Below are 18,235 nucleotides of genomic sequence, written 5' to 3' on the forward strand. Positions count from 1 at the left end.
TAAATAAATAAAGGAGACATTGCAAAGTAGTAGCTGAAGCAGACAGGTAAGAGTTACAAGGAGAACAACCTGCGACAGTGTCAACAATTTGTCCCAGAGATCTGGCGATTAGAAGGCCTAAGGCGGGTTAAGAGAAAGGCCAGTTACAATTTTAAAAGAACTGCAACTTTGGCGAGGCTGCTAGGGGGTACCCCCTTGTAAGGAACATAAAGCATAAATTTTAAAAGCTCTGGATACCTCCGCAAAAGGCAATTAAGACCTGTGCTGTTAGAGTTTGCAGTTCATTTCATATGGTCTACACTTTATTCCCTACAAGCCAATCGGCTGCTGGCTGGCATTCTGGAGATTCATTAGGCACCATATAAATACTCCAGGCCACACTGCCTCCAGTGAAATCTTATAAGGAGCCTTTGCCAATTACTGGGAAACAATTATACACCAAGTAGTTGGATTAGCTGTCCTTAGTCCCCTCTACAACTCTGAGAAAGTCCCCATTGTGGCAGGTAGACCAGACTTTTCCGATAACATTCTTATGTTAAAAGAAAAAAAAAGGCACTATCATTCCGAGAATGGAAGTTGACCACAGTTTGAAAGTCAGTTCAGTATACTTATTATGTCATGGTCCAAGAATGTGCTTTTAATTGTAATTGACACACACACACAAATTACACAGTTAATCTGTGTGAATGCAAAGTTGCCAAGAAACTTAACATTTTAGCTCTTCCAGACTGGCGTCTGCACAGATGCAATCACACAAAGTAAAATATATTAAGTCCCCGTTGCTCAATGCAACAGGTCTCTGGGGTCGGTAAGGTAAGTCGACTTGGTAAATCTCATTTTCCTTTGAATCAAGTGATTGTCAGAAAGTGAATCACCCTTCCTTCCCCCCTCATTAGGCAAGCTGCAGTGCAAAAGTTCCTATAAAAATGCCTATTTTGAGTTATTAATGTAAGATGAAAAAAAAACAAAAAACCCAAAACACAAAACAGCAGCAGCCTCGAACAGACATGTTGAAATTTAAGAAGAAGGGAGAGAAGAAAAATCTGGGGAATACCTTATGTGTGTTTGTACAGTACTTTTGTTTGTTCAAACAATTCTTTTTTATGACAAAGGCACTGAAAGATTATGACACCACCTCTTGGGAGAGCAATCCTCAAGTTCTAAACAGCAGACAATGCACCACCGAAAATGTTTATGTTAGATCAGCCAAACTATAAAACTCATGTGACACGTCTCTGAACCCGGCATTTCCAGTGTTTATAGATTGCTTTGCTATCTGAAAGACCCAGTTAGTATTTTAAATTTTAAAGAGTTAAAAAAAAATTAATCTTTCTCCCTGCAAGTTACCTTACTCACAGCTCACATCCCACCCCTCAGGGAACAGCAGCATCGCTGGGATCTAGGCAAGGACCTCCACGCTCCAAGCTGCGACCTGCTAAAGTGATCAATGTTATGATTTTTCACAGCTTTGAAAGCCTCTAACTGGCTTTTCCGTTTTGGATTATTCCAAAGTCTGCAGCAAAATCATTCGTTTTAGGATGCTGGGGTGAGAGGGAGAAGGGAGTGCGGGGAGGGGGTCCCCTTAGGGTGGCTGGTTTGTTCAAACTGAGATTCATTGCATGAAATGTTTAGTGGCATTTGCGTCGAAATGCTGGCATGTCCCCCCCGTCAAAATTTGGGAAGCGTGGAGGCTGGCTAGCTTCACACCACCGTTTCATTGCCTTTCCCAGGCTTTACCCAACCGTTCACTCTTTTTTCTCTCTTTACCTTCCCAGAATTCACCAGTCGGTTGGAACACTTCTGCCAGGTGTGAAGTGTCTTGGCAGACCAAATCCACATGCCGGAGGTGATGCCCACCAGCAGAGACATAAAGATTTTCAACATCTCCACGGCCATATTGGAGTCGTCCGCGGAATAGCGGAAAATGGCCCAGTTGGAGATTTCATAGAAATAACAGGCGATCACACAAGTGGCGGGAACCGTGTACAGGACCGAGAAGACCCCGATCTTGACCATCAGCCTTTCCAACTTGTCCGTCTTTGTCCCGTCCTTCTGAAGATTCGACCGGATTTTGAACAAGGCCACCAGGCCTGCCGCGATGAACAGAGTTCCGATCACCAGGTAAGTGAACAGGGGGGCCACCACGAAGCCGGTGAGGGCGTCCAGGTTCTGGTTCCCCACATAGCACAGGCCCGTGAGTTCATCCGCATCCACCAGCCTCATGATCAAGATGACGATCGTCTTCACCGCGGGGATGGCCCAGGCCGCGATGTGGAAATAGGAGCTGTGCATTTCAATGGCCTCGTGACCCCATTTGAGTCCGGCTGCCAAAAACCAGGTGAGTGTCAGGATGACCCACCAGATGGAGCTGGCCATTCCGAAAAAGTACATCAGCAAGAAAATGATTGCACATCCTGTGTTCTTAAGTCCTTCTTGGATGAGAACGGGTTCTGCTGCCTCTTCAAAATCGCAGGATATCCTCTCCCGGCCCACCGTCAGCCTGACAATATAAGCAATGCTATAAATATTATAGCACATACTGAGAAATATGATGGGGCGCTCCGGGTAGGAAAACCTGGAGGAGTCGATGAGGAAGGTCAGCACGGTGAAGGCGGTGGAGATGAAGCACAGGCTGGCCCACACGGCCATCCAGACGTCGGTGAACTCCTTGGCCGAGCGGCTGTACAGGCCGGCGTCGTAGCCACACTTGAGGACGCAGTTCAGGCTCCTTTTCACCCAGATGTACTGATCGGAGTTGGTTCCCACGGAATGGCACTCTTCCCCGGGCTGGATGGAGTTTTTGTGGGGTAGCGGCACCTCCTCGTCTCCCGGCCCCTCCATGCACATGTGGTTGTGGTCATTCTGGGGCGGGAACTTGCTGCAGTTCAGGCTCTCCGGCCAGGCAAACCCGAATTCCTTCAGGACAGGTTCACAGCGTCTCTTGACAGAAAGGCACATGCCGCCGCAAGGGCCGATGGGGATGTTGATCTTCTCTGTGCACATTGGCACATACACGGAACAAAGGAAGAACTGGAAAAGTAACGACACGAGCAAAGAAAACAAAGTGACTTGGGAGTATGACCAAACGCTTGCACAAAGCAGAGTTGTGAATGCTTCCAGGCATAGCACACAACTACTTTTAAACCTGCCTATCGGGAGTCTGACCATTCATGCTGACCTCAAACAGGGATGCCTAGTAATCCCCTACACACTTTTCTTCTTTGGGGTCTGGTAATCCTTTCCAGGGGAACATAAGTAAACAAATGTATAAAAAGGACCCAAAGAATTATATAATCCCCTTTTGTACAATGCTTAATAAGCCTTAAAAGACTAACTTGGGAGTTCTCCCTCCCTTCTCAGCTACTATTTGAAAGAGCTGAACAGACTAATCAAATCATAGTCATTTTGGTGACGGGTGATTTATTTTTCTCTTCTTTTAAAAAAAATATATTTTTATTGATTTCAGCGAGGAAGGAGAGGGAGAGATAGAAACATCAATGATGAGAGAGAATCGTTGGTAGGCTGCCTTCTGAATGCCCACACTGGGGATCGAGCCCACAACCTGGGCATATGCCCTTGACAGGAATTGAACCCAGGACCCTTCAGTCCGCAGGCCAATGCTCTATCCACTGAGCCAAACCAGCTAGGGCTGGGTGACTTATTTTTCATCCTCATTTCTTTTTTTCTTTTCTTTCTTTCTTTCTTTTTTTTTTGTTGTTAATATTTTATTGTTTTTTTTTTTTTTTTTTTTTTTGAGAGAGAGGAAGGGAGAGGGATAGAGAGTTAGAAACATTGATGAGAAAAAAACACTGATCAGCTGCCTCTTTGTCTAACCAATACTGGGTATGTGCCCGCAACCAAGGTACATGCCTTTGACCTGAATCAAACCTGGGACCCTTGAGTCCGCAGGTTGACGCTCTATCCATTGAGCCAAAAAGAGTTAGGGCCCCCATTCCTTTATCACCATAAAAATAAAGGCAAAAAAAAAAGCAGACCCATCTCTTCTGTTAATATTCTCTCTTTTCTGTACTTTATCCCTTAAAATTATTGTTCATATTGAAACAGAAAGTATCCTAATTGAGATACTGTTAGACCTAGTGAGGGGACGCTGGAGGGGATGCATGTTGAGGCCTCTGGTCACCAGGGGTTCCTTTGGCCAGGTTTTCACTTTGAATAATAATGAAGCACAATAGGAAAATATAAATGTTAAGTCCCTGACACTGCAGGACCAGCAGGGGAGAGTGCAGTTGCTGTCCTCAATTCCTCCAGCATTGATAAACAGTCTGCTTGGCTCCTTACAGATGTTGTCTACGAAGTCTAGAGTTACAAGTAACTATTTTCCAGCATGTAAAGGGATCCAGTCCTGTCCTTCAAAACAGCTTGGCTGCCTCCCCAGGATACAAGCAATTAAAAATATATATCCCTGGAAAAGCTGTTTCTCCAACAACAACAACAAAAAAATTGCCACTGATGTCAGGATATGCACTGTTTCCAAACCGAGAGCTAGAGGATCATTTCTTAAGCTTTTATAACCTAGTTCTGAAGGTCTGGAACTTCCAGAGGGACACTTCACCAGCAACGGGTCTAATCCCAGCCATCTTTCTGAAACCACAATCTAACTTTTAAAATGACCCATATAAAAACACGCACCTAGTCAGTAAGCTGCCTGCTTGTTTCTTATCTCTAAGAAGATATGACCAGGACCACTGATTTCAAAAGCTTTTAGCCTGGACAACGATCCCCTATTTTCACCAATCTCCCTCTTTTCTAAAATTAAAGAAAATAAAATAAAAAAATCACTCACAGCCTCATCAAACAAAACACAAGTGTTAGCACTTTTTAAAAATGCCCTTTCAATCGTTTTTCTTTTCCAATGAATAGGGTGTTGTTTTTGTAAGACCGTAATCACCCTGTACAGGCAAATTCTTTCTTCACTTATAACTGTAGGATGAACACGTTTTGTATCATTACATAAGCTTAAAAAAGTTGTCATGACTGCAAACAACAACAACAATAATCTCCCAATATTCGAACTACCTTCTTCCAACATACAGACTACCTTTTCCCCCAAGCTGTGTTTTCTCCCCCTCCAAGTACTAAACCTGCCCTCCACCCTGAGGATAAGAATAAACTCCAGCCAATGCAACCATTCCTTTCTGCATGACCTCTAAAGTCAGGCGGGCCCCACGATTCGGGGCCACTCCTCAGAAAACGGGGCAGTGGTGTTTCCTTTAGCAAACCACCCAGAAATATGGGGGAGAAACGAGGTCGGTGAGGGAGAAGTTCCCAGCTCCTGCCTTATCTCTGCTTCCAAGTCTCAGCTGCAGCTGGCTGCCCCGCCGGGGACTCGCCCACTGAGCAGCGGCGGCCAGAATCCTTGGCAGAGATAACCCTCAGCTCCACTGGGGTTAGGGGCTTGGCCAGACACGGTGGGCAGGGGAGAAAAACGGAAGGGCGGGGTGTAGGAGTGGGTTCTCTCGCGGGCCAGATGACTTACACAACGTTTTGGCTTCTAGTCCCTGAGAAGGGACAGGCAAGTGGGGGTGGGGATGGAAATCACTTTTTCAGGATTATACCCTTCAGCCTAGAAAGCGGGCAGGCGATGGGGGGAGGGGGGTGGGGGTGGGGTTCGACTTAGTAAGGTTTCCACCGAATTAGTGTGGGGCGTCCCGGCTCAAGAGTTTAGCCAGGGGTGGGGAGTGGGGTGTGGGGGGATGGGGTGGGGGCGCCCACCTGCAGCTGGCTGGAGCAGCCGTACTGGATGAGCGGCGTGAAAGTTGTCAGCTGCAGCTCGGCGTCCGTCTGCAGCTCGTGCCCCACCAGGTTGGGCATCTTGGTCACGTTGTAGCCCAGGTTCTGGCACATGGAGATGCGGATGGGGTCGCAGCGCCGCTCCTCCTCGTCCCCGAAGCCCCGAGCCGGCCCCGAGAGCAGCAGCAGCCCCAGCAGCAGCCGCAGACGGAGCCCGACGCCCCCGGGCGCCCCCGGGACGCTCGGCCCTGCGCCCCGCCAGGCCATGGCCAGAGCCGGGGGCAGCGGCGGCGGGGGCTGCTCCAGCAGGCACCCCCAGTTTGCACGGGGGGTCGCGCTGCTCCCAGCTCCGGGGCTAGGGAGTGTGATCAGGCGCCAACCAAGAGCGACGAGGGTGCAGCAGCGGTCGCCTCTCCAGCAGCTGCGCGCAACTGTGCGGGGTGTTAGGCTCCCCGGGGCGAGGCCGAGAGACGGGCTGCTTGGGTCATGGCTGCAGGCGGTGAGCCTTGGACCCAGCGCCCGGCCGCGTCGGCTCGGGGGTCTCCGCGAAGCCCGCCAGCGCCCAGCGCCGCGCCGCGCCGCTCTCACCGCCCGAGCCCTCCCGGGCGCTACAAGTTCGCTGGGCGGTGGCTGGGCTGGACGGACAGCGCGCGCTTCCAATGGGCGGGCTCTGTGGGCAGCGGGGGGCGGGGCCAGTCTGCCGCTGGAGGGCCAGGCCCCGCCCACCCGCCGCCCTCCCCGCTCCCCCCTCTTCTCCCCTCCCCGGAGCGCCCCGCCCCGCTTCCCGGCTCTCACTTTCCTCCCACCCGCTCCGCCGGGTTCAGGGGCTGGGCAGGGATGGAGTCGAGTCCCTCCGGCGGGGACAGCCGGCCCCCTCCCTCCTCTCCCAGGTGAGAAGTGCTCCCAGAATGGGTGGGCTTCCCTTTCCTTCCCTTTCCTTTTCCAGCGGTCACCTCGGTCCACGGCCACCTCCCCCACGTCAGGCAGAGAAACCCGTACAAAGAGCACGGGATTGGGATTTGCAAAAGCCTGGCTGTGTGACCTTGAGCAAATTGCACAACCTCTCGGCGCCCGCCTTTCTCCCTGTCCTTACAGAGACGGGGGAGGATGAGCGGTATAAAGCGTAAAAAGCGCTTAGCTCGGTGCCTGGTACAGCCCGCGCCCCGCAGCTCCGTCCACTCCCGTCTTGCTCGGGTGGGAGCCCGGCCCCCGCTCCCCGCCCCCAGGCTCCGCCGACCGGCGCCCGCCCGCCCACCCGGGAGCCCTGCCTCCCGCCGCCGGTGGGGGAGGCGCCCCGGAGCGGAGCAGCCGGGCAGCCGAGGGTCTCGCGCTCCGATTTCCTCGCCGCATGGAATGAAATTCCACAGGGGGATTGGAGAGGAAATGAAGCCGGGAAGCTCCGTGCTTCTCGGCCCGCCGCCCTTCCTGTCTCGGGGACACGGTTTCTAAATAAGGTTGGGAGGGAGAGAGGGCGGGAGGGGAGAGGCTGGACCTGCTCTAGAGGAGAAAGGGAGGGGGAGATGGGCTAGAAAGCGCCCAGCTACAGGGGCTCCCCTCTTCCCGGGTCCCAGGCATCCTTCCCTGCAGCCTGTATCTCTTTCTAACTTATTCTGCTTCTGCCTAGGGTCCTGGGGATCTGGGGACCATGCGACCTGCTTTCAATCCAACTTAACCCCTCTCTAATTCTCAGCCCTCCCGGACCTGCACCCCCTCCTCTTCCCCAGAGCTATGGGCTAGCTCCCCCTCTCAGGTTTTCAAGTGGGCCAGGGGAACCCTCAGCAGGTGGATTCCTAAGCCATGTACTTGTTGCTTTACCGAGGTCAAGGTACTGTGAGTCTCAGCCTCCATCTGGCCATCCGTGAAATGAGTAAGCTCATGTCTGCATCACACAGTTGTTCTAGGAGTTAAATGAGGGAAATACCTGTAAGTCATTTAGCTCAGTGTCTGGCACAGTGTCTGGCAAGTGCCAACTATCTTAGTTATTGATGTGGGACAGCCTGTAGCTTCCTGGCACTGTGCCCAAGTCACCTCCAGCTGTCCAGGTCTGAGGATCTGGGTGAAGAGCTTTCTTCTCTTTTTCTGAGATCTTCTGTCCAACACATGCCACTGTTTTCCTGGGGTTGGTGACAGGGACCACGTTTTTGTGGGTGCTTGTACCCTCCCACGTCAGCTAAGTCTGGCATATGGCAGAGGCTGGATATAAGTTGGAAGGAGGTCTGTGCCACTAGTGCTCATATTGTTTTGTAGTTTTAGTTTGGCAACTATTTCCTTGGCTAAAGGAAATACTGGAATCAACTTTTTTGTGTGTGTTTGGCTCTGTACCAGAACTGTGTTATACACATAGAAGCTGCACTGTTTCCAACCATCATCATCATCATCATCTCCTGGGGAAGGAGACTCCACTAGCCTGGGAAAGAGATGAAGAAACTGAGGCTAGAACCAAAGTGATAGAAAATGAAAGATCAGTCAAACCAGGGCTCAAAAGCGGCCTTTCCGAAATGGGGAACAGAGTCGTTTCTCCAGAAAATTTCCCAGCTGGAGATCGACATACTCGGCAGTAGGGTTAAAGCTTCTGTATGCCTGTGCTGAGTAACACATGAGACCATTGGCCTACATAGATGAATAAATCATTAGGTGTATGCATCAAGTCAATAGATGATCCCCACCCTCTAGGACTCACGGGAGACAAAGCATAAACAGGCAACTGTAACTCAATGCGGTAAAAGCACAGGGAGAACTTTAGGTGAATCCAAAGTAGAGGTAGCTACGTTAGGAGGGCTGCTCAAAGGGAGACTATTGCAGGGATTCTGAGCTACTCAGAGAGAAGCGCTAGTGAGCAATGGTACTTCTCCTAGGGCACTTGCAGGGAGGACAGCAAGGTTTGCTTTGCGCTAAAGATATGTGAACATGGTTTATTAAACAGTGACCTCCATGAAGACAAGGAACAGGTGCTGTCCCTTGCCCGGGGCCTGGCACATAGAGGGAAAATCGTTAAGTGCTGGGTGAACGAATACTGTTAACAGATCAATAACAAATAACTCCTATTGAACTTACACCAGATTAAGGGTTAAGTGCTTTACATGCATATTATCTCTTTTATTTTGCACAACAGCTTGAGAAAACTCATGTTCTGGGCGGTTAAGCAATTTGCCCAAGACTACACAGTAAGAGACAGAAAAGGGCTCAGATGCATGTCCACCTGGCCCAGGTCTGTGTGCAGTGCATGGTGCTGGTCTCACCGAGGACACTGTGGACACTCAGTCATCTCTATAGTTAAAGGTGACCCTTTTATGTTCTGGGGCCTCTTGTACCTGGCCCTGGCCTCCCTGCCTCATCTTGCTTGAAGCAACTGTCTCCTTTCAGAACACTCGGAAGAAGAAGGCCATTCCCTGTCAGAAGCTTTTCCTGTCAACAGCTTTTCTTTCCCTGCATGGAACTCATCACAGGTATTTTCCAAAAAAAGAAAGCCAGGGGAGTCACATTTCAGTCTGAATGTGGAAAGAAAACAAAGACCACAACTTAGGGCTAAGTCTGAATGGCCTGGAGCCCCTCAGCCTCCCTCTCGCAGAGTGGTTTACACAGTCGCCAGTCTGCTCCTGGTGACAGGCATGGCATGTTTGTCTTTGTTGCAGAAAACACTTCCAAGCCGAGGGCTATCCACCCTGTGACATGCAAAGCATTTAGGAGCAGAAGACAGGGACACATGAATAGGACCTTCCATTAGCCTCGCAGGCCATGGGCCCCTAGTGGCTCTGGCCCCAGTGCCCGGGCAGCTCCCTCTGTCCACTCTCTTAGGACACATGCAGCACACTCTGGAGGTGCAACAAACATGACTTGGGAGGCAGTTGGAGGGCTCTCTATTTGCATCTAATGAGAGGCCGGGTTCTAATTAATTCCTGTGATGTGTTAATTTTTCAACCTGACACTTTCTGCTCTAATAGATTCTTGTAATGGTTCCTAAATTAAAGGCTGCATTTAAAGACTAGCGTTTAGGTTAAAATCCACCACCTAGGGGGGTTGGGGTGGGGTAGGGGGTGTAAACATCCTTTCCTTCGTAAGGAAAACCTCTCATTTGCAGTTTTTTTGCTAACCCAATTAAGTGCTGAAGTAGTCACTCCAGAGCCTGCTTTTCATTTTCGGCGAAACAATCCAAACTAATCCATATTCAGTAGCTTCCAAGAAAAGTTTTATTCCAACCACTCACGAAGAAACCAGCTTCTTTGAATCTGGACAGAACATTTAGAACTCACAAAGAGCTGTCTTGATGGAAAATGCGAGAAAGTGGTTCATTATCAACCTGTTTAGTTTTTGAGGGGGGGAATTCACTGGAACTAAAACCTCACAGGATTGGCAACTCACTGTGGAAAACAGAAGCATAGGGAGAAGTCATGCCACAGCCTATTAGTTTATAGATAGTCAAGGTGCTACATCTTCTCCAGTACCCAAACTAGCTATAAAACAGGGTAAAGTGGAACCCTAACCCTAACCCTAACCGGAATCTTGCTTGAAGAGGAAGAATCAAAGGCCCCAAGTGGTTAAGTAACAAGACAGAGCCAAACCTTCTTATCTATTGCACCACTAGCCAGCAGAGAAGAATCCAGTCACCACAGAGCTCTTGCATGTCAAGGAATCAGAGCCCTGTTCCTCCTATCAAGTGTAAGACAGTACATAAAACATTCTATCTCTTGGTGGTGATGGTTTAATATATAGGTGGGTAACCATGAACCTTTGCAGGAGACAAAAAATAATGCAAACACATCCACAACTTCATTTCATTTCAATATTTATCAGTCAAGCCACTAGCCAATATTTAGTGACAGGTTATTATGGACATGTCACTGAGAGGTCTTTCCTGAACTCATGTCGCAGTCTCCTTTCAGTCACTCCCTCCTTAGCTCTGCTTTATTTTCTTCACTAGAGGCCTGGTGCATGAATTTGTGCATGGGAGGGGTCCCTCAGCCTGGCCAGCAATCGAGGCCTATTGTGGTGCCAGCTGGCTGAGGGGAGGGACCCTGGGAGTCTGGCTGTGGGATAGCACTGAACACCAGTGTACAGCTCCTGCATTGAGTGTCTGCCACTTATGGTCAATGCACATCATTGTTCTGGTTGTTCCAATAGTCCCAGGCATTTGGTTGTAATTGTTGCTTAGACATATATATGTGTGTGCAGATATATATGTGTGTATATATATATACAAGCATATATATATATATATATATATATATATATATATATATATATATATATGTATGTATACACACACACACACACACACACACACACACAATATATATATATGCACACATATACATATTAATTAGAGGCCCAGTGCACAAAATTCATGCACTATGTGTGTGTATGTATGGGGGAGGCAGGTCCCCTCAGTCCAGCCTGCACTCTCTTCAATCTGGAATCCCTTGGGATCAGGCCTAAACTGGCAGTTGGACATTCCTCTCACAATTTGGCGCCACTGGCTCCTAACTGTTCACCTGCCTGCCTGATCACCCCCAACTGACCCCTGCTGGCCTGGTTGCCCCAACTTTCCTCCCGCCAGCTTGGTTGCCCCTCACTGCCCTCCCCATGGCCTGGTCGCCCCCAACTGCCCCCCTCTGCTGGCCTTGTCACCCCTAACTTCCCTCGGCTGCCAGTCTGGTCTCCCCTTACTGCTTCCCCTGCCAGCCTGGTCACCCCCATTTGCCCCCCATTGCCTACCTGGTTGCCCCTAACTCTCCCCCCTCCACTGGCCTGGTCACCCTTCACTCCCCCCCACCCCTGCCATATGGTCATCCCCAACTGCTTCCCCTGCCTGCCTGGTTGCCCCATGCAGCCTGCTGTTCAGTCGTTTGGTCATCCCTCACTAACCCCCTGCTGGCCTTGTCGTCCCACAAAACATGTTGTTCAGTAGTCCATCCAGTTGTTTTGGTCATGATGGCCCCTGGTTTTTTATATATTGGGATAGATGGCACTCACAGATGTCTATAACTGGTTTGGTGGTTTACTTGCTTATTTAATTTTCTTTTTCTACCACCTGAAAACAATCTTCACAAGAATAGGGTCTTAGCGATCTTCTTCACTAAAATATACCTGGTGCCTAGAGAATGCTCAATAAATATTTGTTAAATGAATAAACTTACATAGTACCTGCTGTTGTTCTCCCTGTTTTACAGTTGAAGATACAGAGCCTCAGAAAGATAAGAAACTTGCCTCAGGTCCCACAGTAAGTGGCAGAGTTGATATTCCAACACAGGTCCATCTGACTCCTCAGCATATGCTTTTGACCATTATGCATCCTACTGTAGCTGGCTCCGTGGCTCCACAGTGTCCTCCGGGTGTGAAGTGCCTTATAGGGTATTGGAGCTGGAATCCGTGCTAATCAGCTAGTTCCTTGCTTAGTCATTGAAGTTAATCAGTTAACAGCTATGTATTTACTGAGTCTGTATAGTATGCACTGCTAAGTTAACTAAACTGCTCCTCCAATTGGGACAGACATTAAGGGCGACTCATTTATCACATCCTGAGAATTTCCAAATGCCTGCATTTTTATGTGATCTTTCCTCAGTAGCTCTCAAATTTTCAGTTTCAAGAATTTGACTAAATTTTAAGCCTCCCTACCTTAAATTTTTTCCATGATCTTCTTGGCTTTAAGAATCCCTACTAGGGTTTAATTTCTATTCTAAAATGAGACAAAAAGGGCACATTTTAAGAAAATAATTTTCAGAAACATACAGAAAAACAAACAGCTGATAGCATCTGTTAGACTACAGAGGCTGGGAAAGAACCTTCCAGATCATTATTACAGAACCTCACTCAAAAGCCAAGACCCAGAGGGTGGAGATGACTTATCTAAGATAGGCTTAGAACTAAATATTCTTTTCTTTCCCTCTAGGACTCTTTCCACCATATCACAATGACTTCCTTCTACCCTTTTACCTGGGAAACAAGGGTTGTTGTCGGAACCAGGTTATGCTAAATAGCAGCAGACCCATTGATCATATCTGAAGGTTCAGATATACAGGGAGTTAGGTTATAGATTGTTCTGTCTAACCAGGCCCTTTCTCTTACTCAATAATACCACCACACATTACCACTCTCATGCTAAGAATGACTAAACCTGCCTCACCTGCCAATCCTTCATCTACCTCAGCCATTCCATTCCTCCTTCCTCCTTGCCTAAACATTGTATTTCAGAAAAGCTGTATCAAATGACTTCCTAAATTTTGCTTCTGTGACTGCCATAGCCTCCCTTGAGGAGTAAGCCAAAGCATCCCTACTAATGAATTCTGAATTATAGCAACCCCATGAGGCTGGAGCAGTGGAAGTTATATGGCTCGGGGAATATCAGAACCGAAAAACAGTCTCAGAGACCAAGGAGTCTACCTCATCACCTCATTTGCAGATAAATGTGGGTATTGAGAGAAAAGGAAATGTTGACTGTACACTTTGATAATGCTAGCTAGACATGAAGCAAGGCTAGAAACCAGGCCTTCTGGCTTTGAAGATCAGTATTTATTATATGATGCTGGAGTCTTGGCAGAAGGGACACAGTGAGCCCTGGGGAAAGGGTGTTAACCGATATACAATGTCTTTTCAGCAAGAAAATCAGGGAATTCTGTTTTCTTTTTAGAATTAAGCTCCACCATAGTAACTCTCTACAGGAAAAGCAAAGGCAATAAATTAAAAAAAAAAAATCATCCTAGGACTTTTGTGATAATTAAAGAGATACATATATGGAGTTCCTTACCACTTGGCATGGAAAATCCCATTAGTTTTTCTTGTGGTATTGAGTTAAACTTGCCTATATCGTGGTGCTGAAATCCAAGATTTCTCCACTTCTCATTCTATTAGTGTGTTTTTTTTTTTGGTGCCTCTTAGTACAGATGAACTTCCTGGGCATAAATTCATCTTATCTATAATAATAAAAGGGTAATATATTAATTAGACCAGATGTCTTCTGGATATCATTCTGGACATCCTTCTTGATGAAGCCGAGGCTAGAGGGAAGCCAGCCCGGGTCCCAGATGCCTGCGGTGGCCAGAGGAGGGGAACCCAGGTCCCAGGTGCTGGAGGGAAGCTGGTGCTGGCAGCCAGGGAAAGGAAGGCCTAATCTTGCACAAATTTTTGTGCATCAGGCCTCTAGTCCTATATAATAAAAGGTTAATGTACAAATAGACCGAAGAGCAGAACGGCCAGTCACTATGATGTGCACTGACCACCAGGGGGCAGTCACTCAATGCAGGAACTACTCTCTGGTGGTCAGTGCACTCCCACAGGGGGAGTACCGCTCAGCTAGAAGCCAGGCTCATGGCAGGCTGAATTTGTGCATCAGGCCTCTAGTATTCTATATAAATAGTGCCCTCTGGAGCTCTACAATATATATCTCTTTATATTATGGTAGGACAGCAAATAATAGCTAAAGTGCTTTATCAATGTTAATATGTAAGGACTATTCTTACGTCTATTTGTCAGTGACAGAAAAGAAAATTTGAAGATAGATCAGAGCAAGAAAATTAAGCCAGAGAGATCTGATTAGAAACTCTAACTTGACAGTTTACTAGTTCTGTGATGCAGACCAACTCTAACTTTCTGAGCTTCATTGTCTATATCTTTAACATGGGAATAGTAAAAATAATGGCAGACACTGTTGGTTATTTAGCCAGTAGCCTCCCCATACTCTATTTGCCCAATCCCAACCTTTCTTTCTTTCTAACAATAATATGTCAATATCACATGCTTCAAAAGAAGATGAGCTCTTTCATAGTCCTAGAGCCTGGGGATAAATCTCTTCCCTTGCAAATGATTGGTTTAAGAATGGGTATATAACATAATTATAGCCAAGTATAAATGGAGCATAGGTTGGAAGGGCTCATCTTTTAGGACATTTTCCTTAAGATTTGCTTTTTCTTACTTTAGCTTTTGGATGTTATGACTGAAACTGTTATTGCTTTCTTGCTACCAAAAACAGTATAGGCCAAATGCTGAAGATGAATGTGGGGTTAATTTTTTCCTTAATTTTTTAAAATTTGTGTGTATATATATATATGTGTGTGTGTGTGTGTGTGTGTGTGTGTGTGTGTGTGTGTGTGATTACTGGATCAAATGGGAGTTCCATTTTTAACTTTTTGAGGTAACTCCATACTGTCTTCCACAGTGGCTGCACCAGTCTGCATTTTCACCAGCAGTGCAGGAGGGTTCCTTTTTCTCTACATCCTTGCCAGCACTTGTCATTTATTGATTTGTTGACGATAGCCATTCTGACAGGTGTGAGATGGTATATCATTGTTGTTTTGATTTGCATTTCTCGCGTAATTAGTGACTTTGAGCATGTTTTCATATGTCTCTCGGCCTTCTGTATGTCCTCTTTCGAAAAGTGTCTATTTACATCCTTTGACCATTTTTTGATCGGATTGTTTATCTTCCTTTTGTTAAGTTATATGAATTATCTTTAAATTTTGGAGATTAAGCCCTTATCAGAAATATAGTTGGCAAATATATTCTCCCATGCAGTGGGGTTTAAGCCACTTTTAATTGGGTTTTCTAATTTCTTGCACCTGAAGGTATCATAACTGACCCAGACATCAAGCAAGTAGACATATAAAAATTTACGGGTGATCAGTAAATATTAGTTCTCTTCTTAGCATCATAGAGCAAGACTCTTTAATAATGATAATCCCTTAAATAGTTTAGTCCTTTGTCACAGAGTGCTTTCATAGGCATTTTTCTACTACACTATGAATTTCTTAAAGATTGAGACCACATTTAATTAATTTCTAGCTCAACAGGTGTTGAATGTATCTTAGACTATATCGATCTTTTAACAGATTTCCTCTTCATTGATGCTCACTTGTAAGTAATTATCTAGGAACTGGTCAAAGTGAACTTGACACAACTCTAGATGTGTACCTCATGATACAATTGGTAATAGGACACCTTAATTTGGTACTTTGGCAAACCTTATATTGAAAGTGATGTGCTTATATAGGATGTACTATTATCTAGGGCCTATGCTATATGGAAGGCATCATTAACTTAATAATTAACCTATCATGTGAACATTCCCTGTCTGTTAGGATTGCCACCAAGGACAGAATTAGGCTGCTTGGAAGGGCTTGGGTAACGTAGGGCTCTAAGAAGAGCAATAGAAAGTGCCAGATGTGACTCTAAAAAGGAAACAAGAATTTTAAGAATAGATCACTATCACCTACCTACCTCTGCCTGCTGGAGGATATGGTCTTCTCTATACTACAGATCAGAACCAAGAAAGGGAGAGAGGAGGATCCCTGTGAGACATCATTCCGTGTATATATTGGGAGAATGGAGTGTGGAGTGGAAGGAGGTTATCAAGGGAAAGGAAGTCTATGACTGTTTGCAGCTTTGAGCTTTTTCCAAGAGGAAGAGCCTTTTTAAGGAACATTCAACACTTAACCATGAATCCCATGTAGTCTGTGTGAATGAAGGGAACCCTTGACCAGCAAACCCTTTTTTATGGGTTTTCCCCAGCAAGGCTGTAGGAAGTGATTAATATTATTTCAACAGCTATTCCCTCATTTAAGCCCTACCAATTCCAGAATATAGAAGGCCAGGTGTATATAGCTTAGGAAATGCATTTGGCATCTAGTACCCCAAGTAATGGTGTCAGTAGTTTTTCAGACCCTGCCTTGAGTACTACTGATTAGGAACTTCTGAGCTGGGCAACATATTTTGAGGAGAGACCTGGCAGCTAATTACTTTGATAGGCTTTATCTGTGAGGATAGGTCATGTGGGTAGGAGAGTTAGGGGTGTCGAACTCAATCAGAGAAGGGGCCAAAATCTAAAATCCAGCCTAAATCGTGGGCCGAATGGTTTACTGAACAGTCATAAACTGTCATTGCGATGGAAACGCAGCGGAGTGCAGTGATGACAGCGTGGTGCGGGCCACATTGCAAGGCCTGGCGGGACGGATTTGGCCCGCGGGCCTTGTGTTTGACACATGTGGTCTAGAGAGTATGAGGCTTAGGTATTCTCTGTAGGAGATCCTCACTACGGTCCCCTATGCCCACAAGAGGGACCTTTACCCTGAACAAAAGGGCATGCACAATATCAGGGCTGCTTCTAGCCCATGTTCTGTGAGAATTAATAAAATCATCCCCTCTAGGGGGACACTGAGCACAGGGTTCATGGTTAGGTGAGAAAAGTAGAGCTGTATTTTAGCCCCACTTTCTCAGAGTGGGGTGCCTTTGTATTATATACGGTACAATCTACTCAACCATATGGGATGGTTTTACATTATATACAACCCTCTCATTTTTAAAAAATATATTTTATTGATCTTTCACAGAGAGGAAAGGAGAAGGATAGAGAGCTAGAAACATCGATGAGAGAGAAACATCAATCAGCTGCTTCCTGCACACCCCCTACTGGGAATGTTCCTGAAACCAACGTACATGCCCTTGACCGGAACCGAACCTGGGACCCTTCAGTCCATAGGCCGACGCTCTATCCATTGAGCCAAACCGGTTTTGGCCTCTCATTGGTTTTCACCAAGTGAGGATCATAGAAATCTGAGGATTAATAAAAAAAAATTTAATATGGTTTTTGGGGGGTCCCCAGTAGAACCCTAACTAAATAGCATTCTTTTTCTGATTGGGTTCAAAACAAATGAATGAATGAATGAATGAATGAATGAATGAATGAATATACATATAAATAAGCTAGCCAAAAATATTACCTTTATTATTGACAGAGCTAGACTGATCAGTAGATGCTACAGCTCTTTATTCACTGACTATTCAGATACTGAATAGACACTATTTTTGAAACACCCCACACAACAATTTTGGGAAGTAAATATTATGATCCCTATTTTGTAAATAAGGAAACTGAGTTTGTACGTTGGAGGAGAATTCAAACGCAGGCCTGACTAGACCCATAGCTACCCCCATCTTCTTACTTGGCACCGCGACTTCTGGAGACCCAGCTGGAACTTCCACAACCAGAACCTAATGAAATCAACCAGCAATTCTTAGGAGATTTCCAAAATTGTCCTCTGGCAGAGTTTTTTCCTTTCCCCAGGGTTCTCCTTTGGCACGAGCTAAAAAGGCCTGGCTCCTCCAGCTGATGTAGAAATGTGTAAAGCCTCAAGTCCTCCCATTCCAGGTTATTTTTCATTTCCCCTGGGAGCATTAGGTCTAATGCCAGCACGGATGTACTATTTTGAAGCTAAATGCATTTCTCAGAAGACTCAGGCATGGTGCCATTTCCAGGTTCTATTTTATATCATCACCCAGGTCTTTGGGCCACGGTGCAATGTTGCTGCCCAAGTTGCGTTTTGCCTCCCAAGCATGTTGGGGAGACGACATGCACAAAGCCCCGCATCCAAGGGCTGTTTTGCTCTTATGGCTTTCCTCATTCCAAAGATACGTTTTTTCTGTCTTAGGTCATGGTCCTTAGAAGCTGAGCCTGAGATGAGTTGTGTTTAAGAGACTTATTCAGTGTTTTCAAGGAGAA

The 18,235-nt window shown here is 46.5% G+C and overlaps 1 protein-coding gene and 1 long non-coding RNA gene across 2 annotated transcripts; both read right to left on the reverse strand.

Moving 5' to 3' along the window:
* Positions 1 to 993: 993 nt before the first annotated feature.
* On the reverse strand, positions 994 to 6,406 carry FZD4 (frizzled class receptor 4). Its single transcript, XM_036426840.2, has 2 exons — positions 5,734 to 6,406; positions 994 to 3,030 (listed from the first exon to the last, which is right to left on the reverse strand). The coding sequence occupies exons 1-2, from the start codon at positions 6,016 to 6,018 to the stop codon at positions 1,702 to 1,704; spliced, it is 1,614 nt and encodes a 537-aa protein (XP_036282733.1). The 5' UTR covers positions 6,019 to 6,406; the 3' UTR covers positions 994 to 1,701.
* A 2,420-nt stretch (positions 6,407 to 8,826) lies between these two features.
* On the reverse strand, positions 8,827 to 12,723 carry LOC118713583. Its single transcript, XR_004986314.2, has 2 exons — positions 11,886 to 12,723; positions 8,827 to 9,239 (listed from the first exon to the last, which is right to left on the reverse strand). It is a non-coding gene; the product is annotated as an uncharacterized LOC118713583 (long non-coding RNA).
* Between the last annotated feature and the right edge of the window lie 5,512 nt (positions 12,724 to 18,235).

The sequence above is a fragment of the Pipistrellus kuhlii genome, unplaced genomic scaffold, assembly GCF_014108245.1.
Source record: "Pipistrellus kuhlii isolate mPipKuh1 unplaced genomic scaffold, mPipKuh1.p scaffold_m20_p_9, whole genome shotgun sequence".
In the NCBI taxonomy this organism is placed as follows: domain Eukaryota; kingdom Metazoa; phylum Chordata; class Mammalia; order Chiroptera; family Vespertilionidae; genus Pipistrellus; species Pipistrellus kuhlii.